Source organism: Melanaphis sacchari, unplaced genomic scaffold (assembly GCF_002803265.2).
Source record: "Melanaphis sacchari strain LSU unplaced genomic scaffold, SCAv2.0 Contig11_pilon_pilon, whole genome shotgun sequence".
Lineage (NCBI taxonomy): Eukaryota > Metazoa > Arthropoda > Insecta > Hemiptera > Aphididae > Melanaphis > Melanaphis sacchari.
Window position 1 is genome coordinate 3,156,480 of NW_020270469.1, and position 16,249 is coordinate 3,172,728.

The 16,249-nt window shown below is 25.9% G+C and overlaps 1 protein-coding gene across 1 annotated transcript; it reads left to right on the forward strand.

The window, feature by feature from the left end:
- The first annotated feature begins 1,286 nt into the window (after nucleotides 1–1,286).
- Nucleotides 1,287–15,688, forward strand: LOC112604207 (solute carrier family 23 member 2-like). Its single transcript, XM_025353138.1, has 12 exons — nucleotides 1,287–1,650; nucleotides 1,970–2,127; nucleotides 2,861–3,066; nucleotides 6,444–6,570; nucleotides 8,064–8,184; nucleotides 8,259–8,400; nucleotides 8,987–9,100; nucleotides 9,658–9,797; nucleotides 12,421–12,568; nucleotides 14,083–14,162; nucleotides 14,281–14,425; nucleotides 15,518–15,688. The coding sequence occupies exons 1-12, from the start codon at nucleotides 1,444–1,446 to the stop codon at nucleotides 15,655–15,657; spliced, it is 1,728 nt and encodes a 575-aa protein (XP_025208923.1). The 5' UTR covers nucleotides 1,287–1,443; the 3' UTR covers nucleotides 15,658–15,688.
- The last annotated feature ends 561 nt before the right edge of the window (nucleotides 15,689–16,249 follow it).

Here is a 16,249-nt window from a genome sequence, read left to right on the forward strand (position 1 = left end):
AAATACAATTTTAAACTGATTCTATATGACGTCTCTAATTTTTTCTATATTTAAATAAATCACCTATTGGATTTTTTTTGTTTGCATTTGATACAAATATTCACCAGCCTATTATAATAATATGTATATTTTTCTATCAGCCTTTAGCCTAAACTTTAAAAAAGTCTGAGTACTTTGTAAAAATCAATGATTAAGTTGAAAAAAATTGTATGATTTTTTTTGTGATTCCAATAACACAACAACAGAAGTTAAAAAAAAATATATATTGTTTTGGTTTTGATAATTAAATGATTTATTTTAAAGTAGGGTAATACAAAACAAATAAATATATTAATAATTTTCAAAAATATACAAACTTAAGCAAATCAAATAAATTAATTGACTGGCTAGACACTTTGTTATGATGTGTGTTATAACATCTATTGAAAAATAATTTTAAAAAAAATTTAATTCTTAATGAAAACAGGATACATGAGTAATAAATAAGGTAATAATGTAATAATTATTTGCATTGTGTGTCACACATATAATATGATATATGCCATGTATGACATATTATTACTAAGCCCATAAACTGTAAACTATAATCGATTTTATACCATCATAATATATATTAAACATTTTCGCTATGTACTGCAGTTCAAGATATACAAACGGCGAAAATTAAACTTTCTCATGATTTCATATAGGTTAGATAGTCGCTAATAATATTCTATTATTTTATTTGTGTCATTAAAATAAAATTATCGATCAATTACAGCATGTCATGTACAACATGTACAACACGATACTTAAGTCTAAGTTATGGGGACATTGGGGACGGGCATTAAATGGGATTTCGATAGAGCTCGATCAAAGCCAACCCATCAGAAACGAAATAGCAAGCATAAGACTCGTATGGAGTACAGACACGTAGATATAATATAATATTTAATACTAAATAAATATTAAAATATATATACCTATTTAAGTGCGCATGTGTGTGTGCCCAAGAGGCATCAAAAGTCGCTTCACTGTAGTTGTATCAGTGAACGCGGGCAAAGATCATCGGAAACAAAATATAACAATAATAGCTTAGGTATAGTATGCGTACTGATAAGCTTGATGGACCGACCAGCGCCGCGCGTGTGTGTGTGTATTTAATTGATTCGAATAAATAATATTAAAACCGATAATGTTCCAAATCGCGTCGAGAGGATGGGTGAATGGGCGGATATAAATTATTATTATTATTATTTCAATACAAGCGCACAACGATTAGTATATTATGTGGAGCAGTATACCTATTAAGTTTATAGTATTATAATCGCTGTTTCAGTTGGTCAGCAATTGTGCGTGCAAAAGGTTTAGAATATAATATATAACATTGGACATTGGTTTTCCGGGGCCTGCGAACGGTTTAGATTTTAAAATTTTAAATCGATTTTTTCGCGGTCCGGGTGCATGCGATCGAAGACAAAACGACAGCGACATAATAACTATTTGCCTGTCATGGACGTAATCAAAGTGGCACCAGATAACAACACTACATTGGATATGCAACTCGATTTGGAGGATGAGCCAGTGAATAAGGAACCCCTCGACGATTGTCTGGTATACAGTGTCAGCGGAAATCCACCATCGTACTTGACGCCGCTGCTGGCCATACAGGTAATGATTTTCACTAATATTATAAAATATAATTTACCATTTATTTTAATCGAATAAAATTTTGAAATTTAATTAATACATTTTGTCTAATTAATAATCATAATGGTACAGATTTTTTAACAGTTATCCAATATTTAACACATCTCCAATATGTAGTGACTCGATAACTAGGGTACCTAATTCGAAATGCCTAAAGATTGGTATTTATGCGTTATTCTTATATTATAATAAGTACATATTTATAATGTGTGAATATATAAACTAAACAAGGACACACAATAAATATGTATTTATCGCTATTGTTATAAACGTTTTACAGAACGTAGTGACCACTTTAAGCTGTTTGATCTTCGTGTATAATATTTTGGCCCCGAAATTGTGCATTTTACCAGAGGACCCGGCACGAGCGCACTTGCTGGCCACAGCTGTCATGGTGACCGGTATCAGCACCGCATTGCAGACAATTTTGGGTGTAAGGTGAGCATAAACATTAATTATTTTCATCGAATGACATCTTTATTTTCCTTTAATTTTTTTTTTTTTTACTGTGTGACGTTATCTGAAATATTATCTCTGATAAAATGCGGTTATTGGGCAGTTTGTTTAGCTATTATTTATGGTCATTTTTTTTTTTTTATTTATCTAAGTTAATTAAATATTGTGACTGGATAAATATTCAATTGTCTTACAACTATATACGCCTGTAAAAAAGTAATATGACCTATAATGTAAAATGAATTTCGTTCCTTATATTTATATTTAGTCATTTAACCATAAACTAAAATTTAATGAAAAAAGAAAACAAAAATTATAATAACTACATAGTTATTGTACTTTTATTAGAACATTCATAACTCTGTACTAACTCCTACTAAATTATAGTATATTGCATAAAATCATTTTTTTTTTTTTTTTACTCGATAAATTTGGTGTACCTACATTTTTAATAACGCTTCCTTGCCCCATTACCCTAAATGTATTTTGTATAGCTTCAGCACTGTAATTCCCTATACTTTATGCAGATTAAGTTAGATTATTTTATGAAATTTCGTATGTTCTGCGATAAAAAAAATAAAAATATTTCCGTTTATATTTCTATCATTATGAGTTATGACTAATATTATATTAAGTGTTTCGTGTTTTATTAATGCTTATGTGATATATTATTCTTGTGATACTATTTAAATATAATAAATATAACGTTAAATAGACTCCCGATTGTACAGTCCAGTGGATTCGTGTATTTGTCCTGCACGCTACCCATATTAGATCTACCGAAATGGCAATGTAGTAGTAACATTGATCTGTTCACGATGGGTCCCGAGGCCCGGACGCAAGTATGGAATCTCCGCGTTCAAAACATTCAAGGGGCTATGATCATCATCGGTATCATTCAAATGTTTTTGGGCTACTCTGGTAAGAATATAACCAAAAAAATTTTAATTATATTTAGGGGAGTTGAGCATGGTTGCTACTGTACCATTTATATAATATGATTGTTTTAAGATAAATACTCGTTTTTTCGTAATATATTTTAAAAATAGTTTTGTAATGACTTCAAATTACATAAAAAAAAAAAAATCAATAGCATTAAAATCTGTGTTTAGCTTTAAAAGACTTATCTATACACTATATGGTTTATATGTTGAAAATATGACGGAACATACAGAATAGTGCTTTATAGTAGTATTAATGTTAAGGTTTAAATGCCCATATTAAATTATGTATGTATAAATATTTTATAAAATCAAACTAGACTTATAATTATAAGAAAATGCAAAAATCCTCAATCTCAAAAAAATTCAATCGTTTAAAATAATTACCATAAGAAATACAATGAATTTCCTACCATACTTATATCTTATCTAATCACATTAATTATTCTAATTAATATCTCTTAACTGTACAGGAAGAAATAAAAAAAATCTGTAATAGCTTTTAAGTTTTTTTTGTTATCTTGGTTTCGTTCTCAATGTTTATCAACTAATGAAAATCCCAGTAATTCTCCAGTGTTTGAAGCATTGATTATGTAGAAACAAATTTCTAAATTAATATTTTTTAATTAATAAATAAAAAAGAAAACCTATTAGAAATTATCATCAATGAACAATTTCTTTCATAATTTTACTCAATTCATACTCTTATTTTTTCTTCAGACACAGATAATTGTGTGTATAAAATAAATAATAATAATAATAATAAAAAGAGTGTAAGTACACCATGTTTCTCCACCTCCCAAGTACGCGTTACAAGCAGCTTAGTACCTTTAAGTATACATCATAATTTAACATTTAATATGTACGCATAAATGCCAATAATTGTCTGGCTTAATTTGAAATATTCTGTAGGTACACAAAAATAAGCATCTTTATTTTAATCAAAGTTGTCTGGGTATGATGATTTATTTATCATTTTTATTATAAACTTAGTCTCATTGAATACACGAGCATTGTTTGTAAAAATAATATTGAATAAATAAACTTGAATATTTGATCAGTTTGTTTTACTTTTTACTTTTATTATAACCAAGTTTAATTATAAGTTTTCTCTAAACAATAATTTATTTATCATTTAAAATAAATATTAATTTGTTAGATTATTATTTTATTAATTGCTCTTTGGCCATTTTCGTCACATTTAATTATATAATTAATCGTTTGGTGTGATATTAGTAATCACTTATTTTTTATAATTATTATACACAGAACATATTAAATTATATTATTGAGATTTAATACCATTGATCGTCTTGACTGTTACATATATTGATTATTAATAGTATTAATACTAATATAAAATAACAGTGACCCAACTAGTGAATAAATTATTATTGTAAATCAGTTTTTTTCAAATTAATGAAATTTGTATTTAAACTGAGAAAAATCTTCAACTGTTCAAAATTAAAGGCGTAGCTCATATAAATAATGTATATTAAATATTATACTATACGAAATCTAGGTAAGTAATAATTGAAAAACGTAAAACATTAATATTTGTTTATCATCAATAATCTAATAAATATGTACATATTCTTACATATTATTCATAATACCATCTTACGATTCGTTTTTTATTTATTGATTTAGAAAATCGTCTTTTTACCTATAGACTATAGTCTATAGGTCATATATGTATAGGTTTAACTGATCGTTATATCATCATTATCGGCGACACATTGTTTTTTTCGCATGTTACACATTGTTATAGCAAACCACATTTTAATTGTGTGCTGTTGACAACCAATTTGCAGAAATCCAGACAGGTTTAAGTATGGCGTCAACGATAATATTAATAAAATGCTATACGACTTCAGCACTATGCGCGTACAATTTAATTTATTTATGTATCTTTATAAGTTGTATTCAATATTGAACCTCTTTCCGGTCATTTGGAGACCTCACTTGCTAATAACCTAACCTTCATCGTCAAACGAAATAATAATACGTATAGGTGAGACTATATATATAACATCCTAAGAAAATATTGATCTAAGTTTATATAGTGAAAAGTTGATAAATTATTATTTTCCCGAACGAATTATGAAAATATTTCTTTATTTCAGACATTGTCGAAATATTTCTGAATATTTCAATTAAAATATTTTAAACGTTAAACTTATAGAATGTTGTGAAAATTAATCTTGATTGGTATTAAAAGTGAAAATTATTGCAGGTCCTTTAGTAAAACACTGTTTAATTTAATTTACGACATTTATGGCATAAAAAAAGTAGTAATGCAATAGACGTATCGCGTAACTTTTCCCAAAAGTCTGCTTTTATATGTTATTTTTTACCATTAGATAATTATACATAAATGTACATAAATAATTTTAATTATTCAAAAACCAAACCTTCAAGTCTAATAAATCAAATTTATTTTAAAAAATGTCAGTAATGTTTTCAATATCAATATTATTCATTATATTTTCTTTATGGCCATAAGACGTATGAATGACTATAAATTATTATTATTTATATGAATAGCCCCCTAATTTATACCAGTCATGGTACACCAAAAAAAGTTTCGATATCTCCCCGGCCTTGATTATCACAACATATGTTTCAAGATTTCTCAGATTTAGAATAATATTTAAGATAAATTATAGCTAAATATGCACGCTCTATAAAGCAAGGGTTGGGAAAATAATTTCTATTTGAGTCTGAGAGATTAAAATAAAATGATAAATGGGGTGCAGAAATAAAATCTTTTATTATAATTTATAATAGTATTATTTTATCTTTTTTACCTAAAATTAAAAATTAAAAACAACTGTTTGTTATAATATTGAAATTTTAATGGCGCCAACTTGCGACCGTTATGGCTGCGTTTTTAGGTATAAAATTATTTATAAGAGTTTCATATAATTAATAAAATATACATTTATTATAATTAACAAGTATGAAAATAATTATAAATTAAAATAACGAGTTGGTGGTTTAATTGAATTATAATTTATTAATTATTGACTTATTTGATAATGCGTGATTGTCATTGATCAACTTTTTATCTCTCTCTCTTATGGTACATTTTTTTTTTTTACTAAAACAAAGCATATTTGTATATCTGTAACGGAGACGAGTTTAAATAATACCATTAATTATAATTGGTACTAATAAAATAATACGATACATATAATTTGTGTTATTATTATACAATCCAACGTGTCCTGGTTTTGAGAACGGACTTATTGTTTATACCCTATTAGTATACATAATATATGTAATATAAATCAAATAAATTATAATAATATTATACGTTGAATGTTATATTTTTTTGTCGTTTTAACTTTGCAGGATTTATTGGAAAATCGTTGAAGTACATCACGCCATTGACCGTAGTACCAACCATGTGCCTCATAGGACTGTCGATTATCGAAAAAGGAGTGATTCTAATGTCGGGAAACTGGATCACGGCCATAATGTAAAATTAATTTTAACGTAAAATATCAAATTATATATTACTATGTTTAGTTTTCTATTATACTTAAAGTTACTACGTTTGATGTCTATAGTAAGTTTACACGGTGTGACATTAAAAATCGAAAATAAGAAATCAGGTTACCGTCGACACATTGAGCGTTATGTTTTTGGTTGTATTTTATTGCTGAAAATACCGCGACGATATGACATCAAACATCCATTAAAAACCGTTTGGGTAGGATTGTAATATTATTCTTATTATAGTATATTGTAACCCGCAATAAAGTGATTAAATTCTGAGAAATGAGAATATTTTAATGGTAACAATAAAATTAAATATATAAATCGTTTCTATTAAAAACTGTTATGATTCTATTAGAATAGCTAATAAAGAATTATTAAAATCCTCGCTTAAAATGTATAAGTAAATTTAATAATACATTTTTTTTATGATTCTGTATCTAATAGCTCTACCTAATTTAAGACTAACGTTTGACATTTTAATAGATATAATTATAGCTATATTACGGCTTATGAGATTTATGCAAGTCGTGGATTTTGATATCGTGCAATACTTGACATTACTGTATAAAAATCAATATTAATCTCATTAAAGTAACTGTGGACAAAATTTCTGAATACCTATTTATTTTTTAATAGCAAAGAAAAAACGATAACGCTACACATAAGTTGCCTCCTATATCATATCAAAATAAAAATATAAATTACTGTTTCCTATGAAAAATTCAAGAATGAACCAGTGACAATTCGAATAGTCTAAATTAAAAATCTATTAATTGGACTTGATCATCTATTCTGATTTGCTTGTACGTGAAAACCTACCAGTATTACAATAACTGCGGTATACTTTACTAATAAACTTACCATACATTAAATTTCCAATAATTGTTTCAAAATTCTTATCGTTATTGGTATACTTACTCATTTTAAATTTTTAATTATTGATAAAATCATTTAAAAATATATGAGAAAAAAAATAATCATCTGATAAAACAATTATAAATACAAATCACATAGAAGATAATAATAATTTCATTATACAACATTTTAATATTATTAGAATAAAGAAATCGGTCAAATATTTTTTTATAGTCAACGTTGAACATTTTGTTTCTATTTTGTTATTGTGCATGATTGAAATGTAAATATTAATTTAAAGTATATTAATATTCTTGAATTTAAACAAGTAAAAATTAAAAAATTAAACTATCATATCATTATAGTATCAGTGTACCATGCACGCTATGCTCAGTTTACTTTGTTAAATAACGCTATTTGGGTAATGATGATAAATAATTAAGCATATTAAACCCAAAAATAATGTTTAATAATATTATATTAAGAGTGCAGTGTAACGTATCATTTATTCAGCACTAAAAATGAATAATTAGTTATTTTATTTTTAAGACTGATCGAAAAACTCATTTAACTATATATTCATATTAATTCATATATTATGTTTTATGTTTACAGAACGCTAATTTTATTAACATTATTTTCACAATATTTACGAAAAGTAGCCATTTCCTTGCCAGTCTACTCGTCTCAAGATGGATTGTTCAGAGTTCGGTTGAAAATTTTTGCATTGTTTTCGGTGAGATAAAAATAGTTTACCGCATATGATGAACTTTATCACTTATTATTTGTTGATTCTAAATGTTTAACTAGATATTACTCAGCATGAGCATTATGTGGATTGTATGTGCTTATCTGACTTCCTGGAATATTATATTGCCAACAGACCCGACAAACACGGAATCAAAGACTGGAGTATTACGCAACGCACCGATGTTCCGAATACCTTATCCTTGTAATAAAATATTATTGAGAATTCGTTTCAACATTTGAGAGTTCTCTGCAGAGCGCAAAACGTATTTCGTTTTTATAATACGAGGAGTACCTATTTTTTAAAATCTTAATTTATCTATTTTTTGAATTTGAACAGAAATTAGGTTTGGATCAAGAAATCTAAAATGGTGGGGTTTACATATTTTTCAGAAAAAAATACTTTTATAATGTTAATATAGGATAGATTATAGAAACATTATATAGATAAGATTTGATAAGATTTTTATTTAAGTTTTAAATTAATGGAGTGTAAGATATATACACTATTACTTTATTACTGATACAGGAATATAAATACACAATATATAGTATTTAGTATTTTTATATAGTATACAGAAGTCTATGTAATCTGGAAGGCCATCTTTATAATAGATCATTTGCAACTTTAGTAAGAACAATATATCACTACCCCACCAAACAGGAAAAAAGATAAACTCGTACTCTGTTTGTGCTCACAATTTGTTGATGCGAGTTTTACGAGTAACTAGTAACTACGTCTATATTATTTTACTTAAATTAATGATTATACCTGTGATGTGTTCTCTTAGTTCAATGGGGTTGGCCAACATTTAGCTTGACGTCGGTGTTGTTCATGCTACCCGCGCTTTTTGCTAACATCGTAGAGTCTGTCGCCAATTATTACACGTGTGCAAGATTTTCCAGTGAGTATTTGATGATATTATTGTAAAATACCGATATATACGACAATTTATAGCATACTCCGAGCTTATTTTACCAATATTAATGATAACTGCTGTTTTTTTCGAATTAATAATATAATCATTAATCAGTCACATAAAACAATGGTTTTTGCGGATGGTTGTTGACGAATTAAAATAATTCAGTTGTTCTTCATCCAATTTTTTCTTATCTGTTAATAATAGTTGTTTAAATCGTATTAAACCACTAAAATTAATATATTCAAGAAAAAATTTACTGAAATATTTTACTATAATTTATTTTTTTTCCAATTTTATAAATGATAGTTTACGATACTTGTCAATGATGTCTGAGATCTTTATATTAACTGATATAAATTACATGACTCTCATAACAAAAATTTTTCGTGTTTATAAAGTAATGTTATGTTATGTATAATAATTATGATTTAGTAGTTAGTACCTATAAAGATACTCACAATAAGTTTTCAATTATAATATAAATATACAAATATATAATACTCCATTTAATAATAAAAACCGATGGCTTATTGTTCCAGATTTAACAAAACCTCCGACGAATGCGATAAATCGGGGTATCGGCATTCAAGGTATTAGTACAATTTTTGCCGGTTTCCTGGGTACAGGTTCTGGCATCAACTCATCCAGTGAAAACGTGGGAAACATTGGTATCACCCGAGTATGTATACTAGTAATAATAATATCTCAAGCGTTATTTTATTATATTGTTTAAACTTTAAAGTTTAAAGTTTAAACTTAAAATACACTATAGTCATCTAAGCAAATAGGGGCATCTCCGCCCCTTCCCGGTGGTAATTAAGTTTCTCTTTCAACTAAAAATATAGATACTTGTATGTTTTTATACATTTTAATTAGTTTATATACGCAGAATAATATAATATTATGTATATTCATACTCAGAAAAAGTTGCTGTAAGATTTTGTTATTACTTATGGGTAAATGCGGTTAGTTTGTGGTGAAGGAGGGGCAAATAATGTTGTTATGTAGTAGTTATCTGTTAAAAAAATAATTATATCACATTAGTCACGTTAATTTAATTTGTGTTGTTGTGCCTATTCGATGGTCTCGATAGAAAATAAAGTTTTTGTATCGAGTTTCATTCTATACAGTTTATACTCGTATATTGATATTGGTTGTATACTGTGAGTATATAAAATATAAATGTCATCTTATATTACACGAAACTGTTCATTATTATCATTTAATAAACTTTTAAAATATGTAATTATAATGTATAATCTTATCATTATCCATGTCAATGGTTATCGCGATATTATGTTATTTTACTGTAGAATAACTGAATAACATAATAATTATTATTTATCGTAATGTGGAGTACAGTGTGGAGATCTCATGTTATATTTTGTATGTAGTAATTATGTGTCATATTTCAATAGCCAGAAATAAGACAACCGGTTTAATAATTATTTCAGTATTGATTTGTTTTATTTGTTTACTTTTAGGATGCTTGTTGAAATTATTATATTTATAATAAATTATAACTATACTCACGATTGTAATAAATAAGCAAACTTTTTTTTCTTTTAAAACGGATAGATCCATAGATTTTATTTCACTTATTTAAAAGTAATTTCAGTTAGCTAAAATTTTTTTAAACACTTCTATAATTGTTGTATAAATAAAATTGTCATTACTCAACAAACAACAACAAATATATATCTAGTCAAATAAATAATAACTTTAATTTCTTTAATATTGTGCAATGATATTTTAGCATCAAATAAGTTAATTTTTATCAAATTTGTTTATCTGTAAACTTGGCAAAAATAAAATATGGCATAGATAGGTATACGCAATAACAAACTGTAATTTATTACATTATTTCAATTCTTCAATATAGTTACTATAGTCTATTCGGAATGAGATCGTACTTCGGCAAAAAGTCACGCCCATGCGTAGAAATCGGCCGCCGAGGTACGATCTCATTCCGAATAGACTATAGACTGCTAAAAATATTAAAATACTTAAAAATTATAATCTCTTATAAAATATAAATAATTTTCAATCCTTTTATTGCATTGTCTTTATCTTGCTATAACTAAATTAATTTAAATCGTGTAATTAATTTATTGTAAAATAATAATTAAAAAAATAGATGCTTTAGTAGATAACCGACATCGTTAAAATAGAGTATATTTTATTTTATTCCTACTCCTTATATTTCAAAAATAAATAACAACTATTATAAATTAAATTGTACACGTGATGCTTTTATAAATAATATATATTTTTAAAATCGATAAGATAAACTATATAAATATGGACCCCGAGTACAAAAGTTATTTTATGAATGTTATATTATTGATATGTTTGCATACCTTATGCAAAACAAATAATTATTATTTTTTTAATTTATATATTTTAGTCTTTAACAAAACTAGTAATTAGCTTGTAGTTTTGGTTTTTACTATGGGGAAGGGTACGGTTTTTTGAACATGTATAATATATGTGACGAGGATTTGTCACTTAAAGCCCGGTTGATTATTCAACCGGGAACTAAGAGACACTGGTTGATGATTGATTTCAGAACACGTTAGTGACTGAGCCCAATCATTGTCCTACCCTAGGTCCAAGCAAATATTTATTTTATTTAATACAATTTCATTTTATATATTTACATAATCTAATAATAATGTAATATTATTAGTAAATTTATCATTTATGTGAAACTGAAGTATTTTCCTGCAATATTATCGTAAAACACTCGCATTTGTAGCGTAGATTAGTTTGCCTATATAAACGGCGCTCAATTATTAATTTATTTACACATAATATTATTTTATAATTAACTTACACCCACAAATAAATTGTTGATAGAATTTAAAAGACGTAAAATATAAGAAATAAATGTATAGCATTCTAACAATTAATTTAGATAATTTAATTCATCTGAAACTTTTTTACCGCGAATATTTACAAGTCATTTTTTTAGAGGATTATGTATATTTTAGCAAATTGCAATACATCTATAATATTTGAGCTTTTATAAATATTATACTATATATATAAAAACAATTATCAGTTTATAGTTTAAAAACATACTCCGATCATGTATCCTTAAATTTTTTTAAAATCAAACTATAGGATATAATATATAGGAGTTAGCTATAAAGTAACAACATTTTTGCTAGGCATTTAGGTCATTTTAATGAAAAATTTGTGAGGTTTGCATTGGTTACAACTCTCAAGTTATTTAAAATATATTATAAGTAGTAACATTAATCATTTAATAACCATTGGCGAAAATCGTGGTATTTTAGGTGTGCAGTAGAAAAGTGATCGGATTTGCAGCATGCATAATGATCTTCATGTCTACGCTTACCAAACTAATCGCACTATTGATTACTTTGCCGGATCCAGTATTAGGCGCAATGACGTCCGTGCTACTTGTGTTGATCGGAGCCATAGGCAAGTATATTTTATACGTTTTAAGCTTATAACTTAAGTTATATTTTGTGTATTGGGTTTGAAAAATGTATGGAAGTGTTAAATCCTATTTTATATACATTTTGGTAAATACCGATAAACAATTTTGACTAAATTGATGCCTAAAATAATCAAATTACAATTTCATATAATAATAACTCAAACTCATTTGATAATAAATATAATTTTTCAATTATTGAATTTAAATCATTAAAATATAAATCGTAAATTAAATTATAAATTGTTTTAACTGTAAGGTATGTTATTTGTATTTACTCATAAATCTAGATGTGATAGATTTTTAACCGATTTCGTAGCATTGCGTCTGATTCATATACTTATTTGCTTATTGCAGTTTTTTTGTTCTTCGGATGACAAAAAAGATATTTTATACCCTTTACTAGTGTGCCTGAGCTCTAAAATAATAGACTTAATTTCAATAAACTCATTCAATTATATGTTTAACTACAGATATGATTATCAAGTTTCTCTTTAATATTATTATATCTATTTTATTTATTATTGATCGATATTGTATTATTTTTATGGATTAGGTAAAAACACGATACCAAAAATTTAAGGATGCTCATTTTGTAACTAAGACTCAATAAAGAGTCTCCATAGTTTTTCATATTTATTATTTACCAATTGGTGTTTTATACTCCTATGTATAGAGGACTACACTTGGGAAAATTTTTTTCGTTTATCTCGTACGTGTACAATAGAACATGACGAAAATAAATCACACAGAGATAGATAAATCGTAAATTAACAAAGTTAGAACGATAATACCATATAATTTGATAAAAATGATTTCCTTATATCATTGTCAGTCAATATTTTTGTATAAGAGGTGATTCAGCTCAAAAATTATTTTTTAAACATTTACTGTGGATATTTATTTTCTTGATTTTTTTTTATGTTAGTATTAAGTTAGATATAAGTTTATCTTCCCACGTGTGAGAACTAATAAAATAAACCTTGGTGCATCTTATGTGGACTAGGTAATAAGCATTAATATAAATTATTTTTCCTTACGATGTTGGCGGACGCACGCAATGTTCAATTTCTAAGTTATCTGTAGATTTTCTATGATTTAATATTATTATTTATTAATGATTATAATAATGTTTTATAAATATATTTTTTACTAAATAAATTCACAATAATGGTCTTATGACCCATAGCTATATATACTATGTACCTATAATATGAATCTATGAAATAGGTATAAATGTACCTATAATTTAAACTTCTTGAGAATAAGTTATAAGTAAAATTTATTTGTTTTTCATTGCATCTGTTTAAAATTTAAATTTCGTGATAAAAATAATTTTAAAAAAACTTAAAAAAAAACAGAACCTGTTTTAAATTATTATTGGAAAGAAACAGATATTATAAAACCTATAACTACCGAGTCTCTTTGTTATTGAGTGATAAATATTTATTTTATTATTTTAAATTAATTGTCTTATTTATGTGTATTGTTTATACAGCGCTATCTAATTTACAGTTCATAAATCTCAACTCGTTAAGGAACATGTATATTCTCGGATTGTCAATATTTTTTGGATTGGTAATAATTATTATTATATAGTTTGTTTAACTTTAATAGTCATCTATTAAAATAGATAGACGGATGTTTAAACAATGAATTATTATTTATTTCAATTTTGTATTTTTTTTACTTGCAGGTGATTCCAAAGTACGTCTCATCAGTACAAGGTAATATCATCAACACCAAATATGAAACCGTCAATGATGTCGTTATTGCCTGTCTGTCCTCGGGCATATTTATCGCGGGATTTATTGGTTTTATTTTAGATAATACAATTCCAGGTAAATTTTTATTTTTAATAATCTTTTAATATTACCTAGAAGCTAGATAACACTCAAAAAAGTAGATGTTTTTTATTATCTTTCAAAAATATGTTATTTTATTCAATTGTAGTATTCCATTAATTTATAACTATATTCTTAGCTAGTCGAATTAGGCAATTAATTTATTAATTAAGTAACATTAAATTATACAATTATTTGTTTTTGAATAGTTTAATATAATAAACTACGTTAATTTTACTAAATCGCTTATTTATTAATTTCTATTTTTCTATTTTTGCGAAGTGTGATTTCCAATAATTTTCTACCTTGTAGACGATTAGAAATTATTATGATATATTATTTGTTGTCTCACTTATCTGTAGATAGTAGATAAAATATAGTTATATTCACTATATCTATGTAATCTTATCGATGAGAACTATCGGAGATGAATATTCATAACTATTGACCTTTTTATAACTTTCTATTGCCAAACCTATAGAGCTATTGAGTATTTACACATTCGCATAGGTGCCTGAGGTTAGGTTATTTGTTGTCCCTGTTATAATTGTTTAAATTTGATTTTTGCATAACAATAATAATTGTTATACATATTAATATTCCTCTGTTTCTATAATTTATAGATTATTTATGTGGCTTGTATATTACCGCTATATCATTTTAAATTGAAATTTAAGCACAATGGCCAGTATATGTAATATAATAATAATGTATGATTCAATGTTTATATAATAAAGAATTATTAGAATTTTTTTGTCTTAAAAATTTTTAAATAAAACTCAAACGCCTTAAAGAAAAAAAAATGTAGCCATTTTATTCGAAATTTGAATTATTCATAAGTGGAATGATCTTTTGATATTTGAATATAAAAATTATGGTTTAACGTTTAACGAATACATAACGATAAATATACTCGTATATTTAATTATATAATCGTATGGACACCAATACGCCGTAGAGTCTAATTTTATATATACATAATATATTACATTATAATTTAAATAACTATTTTAATCTATACATACGCATTATTTTTAGTGTTTATTTTATTTTTTAATTTACATTTTTTTTTCATGTTCCGTTTAACAGACGACGACAATGCAATGAACACTTACTACAATCCCGATAAACTACTTAAGAGTCCCAGTAATGACGCGAATGAACAAGTATACAAGATTTCAGATTATCTCTACGATAAAATTAATATTATTTTAACATTTTTCGTATAACACACGTAATATAAGTATTTAATAATATTATGCGAATATAATATAATATCTATGTTTCTCGATAAAGCATAATATATATTATGTATATTCGATTGACTGAACATTTTTATTTTTAACTGTATTTTATTTGTGTATTTATTTTATTTAATTTTATCACGTCGATGTATTAATTATCTATAATAATAGCATTGTAATTTGTAAAGTTCGACGACTGTGTGCGCTTGATTTGTTTCATGACATGACAGAACTATTAATTTCCTGTGTCTATTTTATTATATATATAATATATAAGTATATGTTTTGATGGTGATTGGTTTAATATATTATATAGGCTAAAACGTCATGGTTATTTGCAGGTTCAAGACGAAGTTTTGAATAAAACACGTCTAACACAATAATTCGGTAAAAATTCAACCATCGCGTATTAGCTTGTATATTTAAGTAGATGGAGAAAATATTGTTGAAGCAGTTTTCGTTATTATAAGTTAAGGATTTTATACTGTTTTCTTTATATCACAGTCAATTGTACTGGCAGTATAAAAATATGAATCATAGTAGTGATAATGACCATGGACATAATTTCACATGTTCG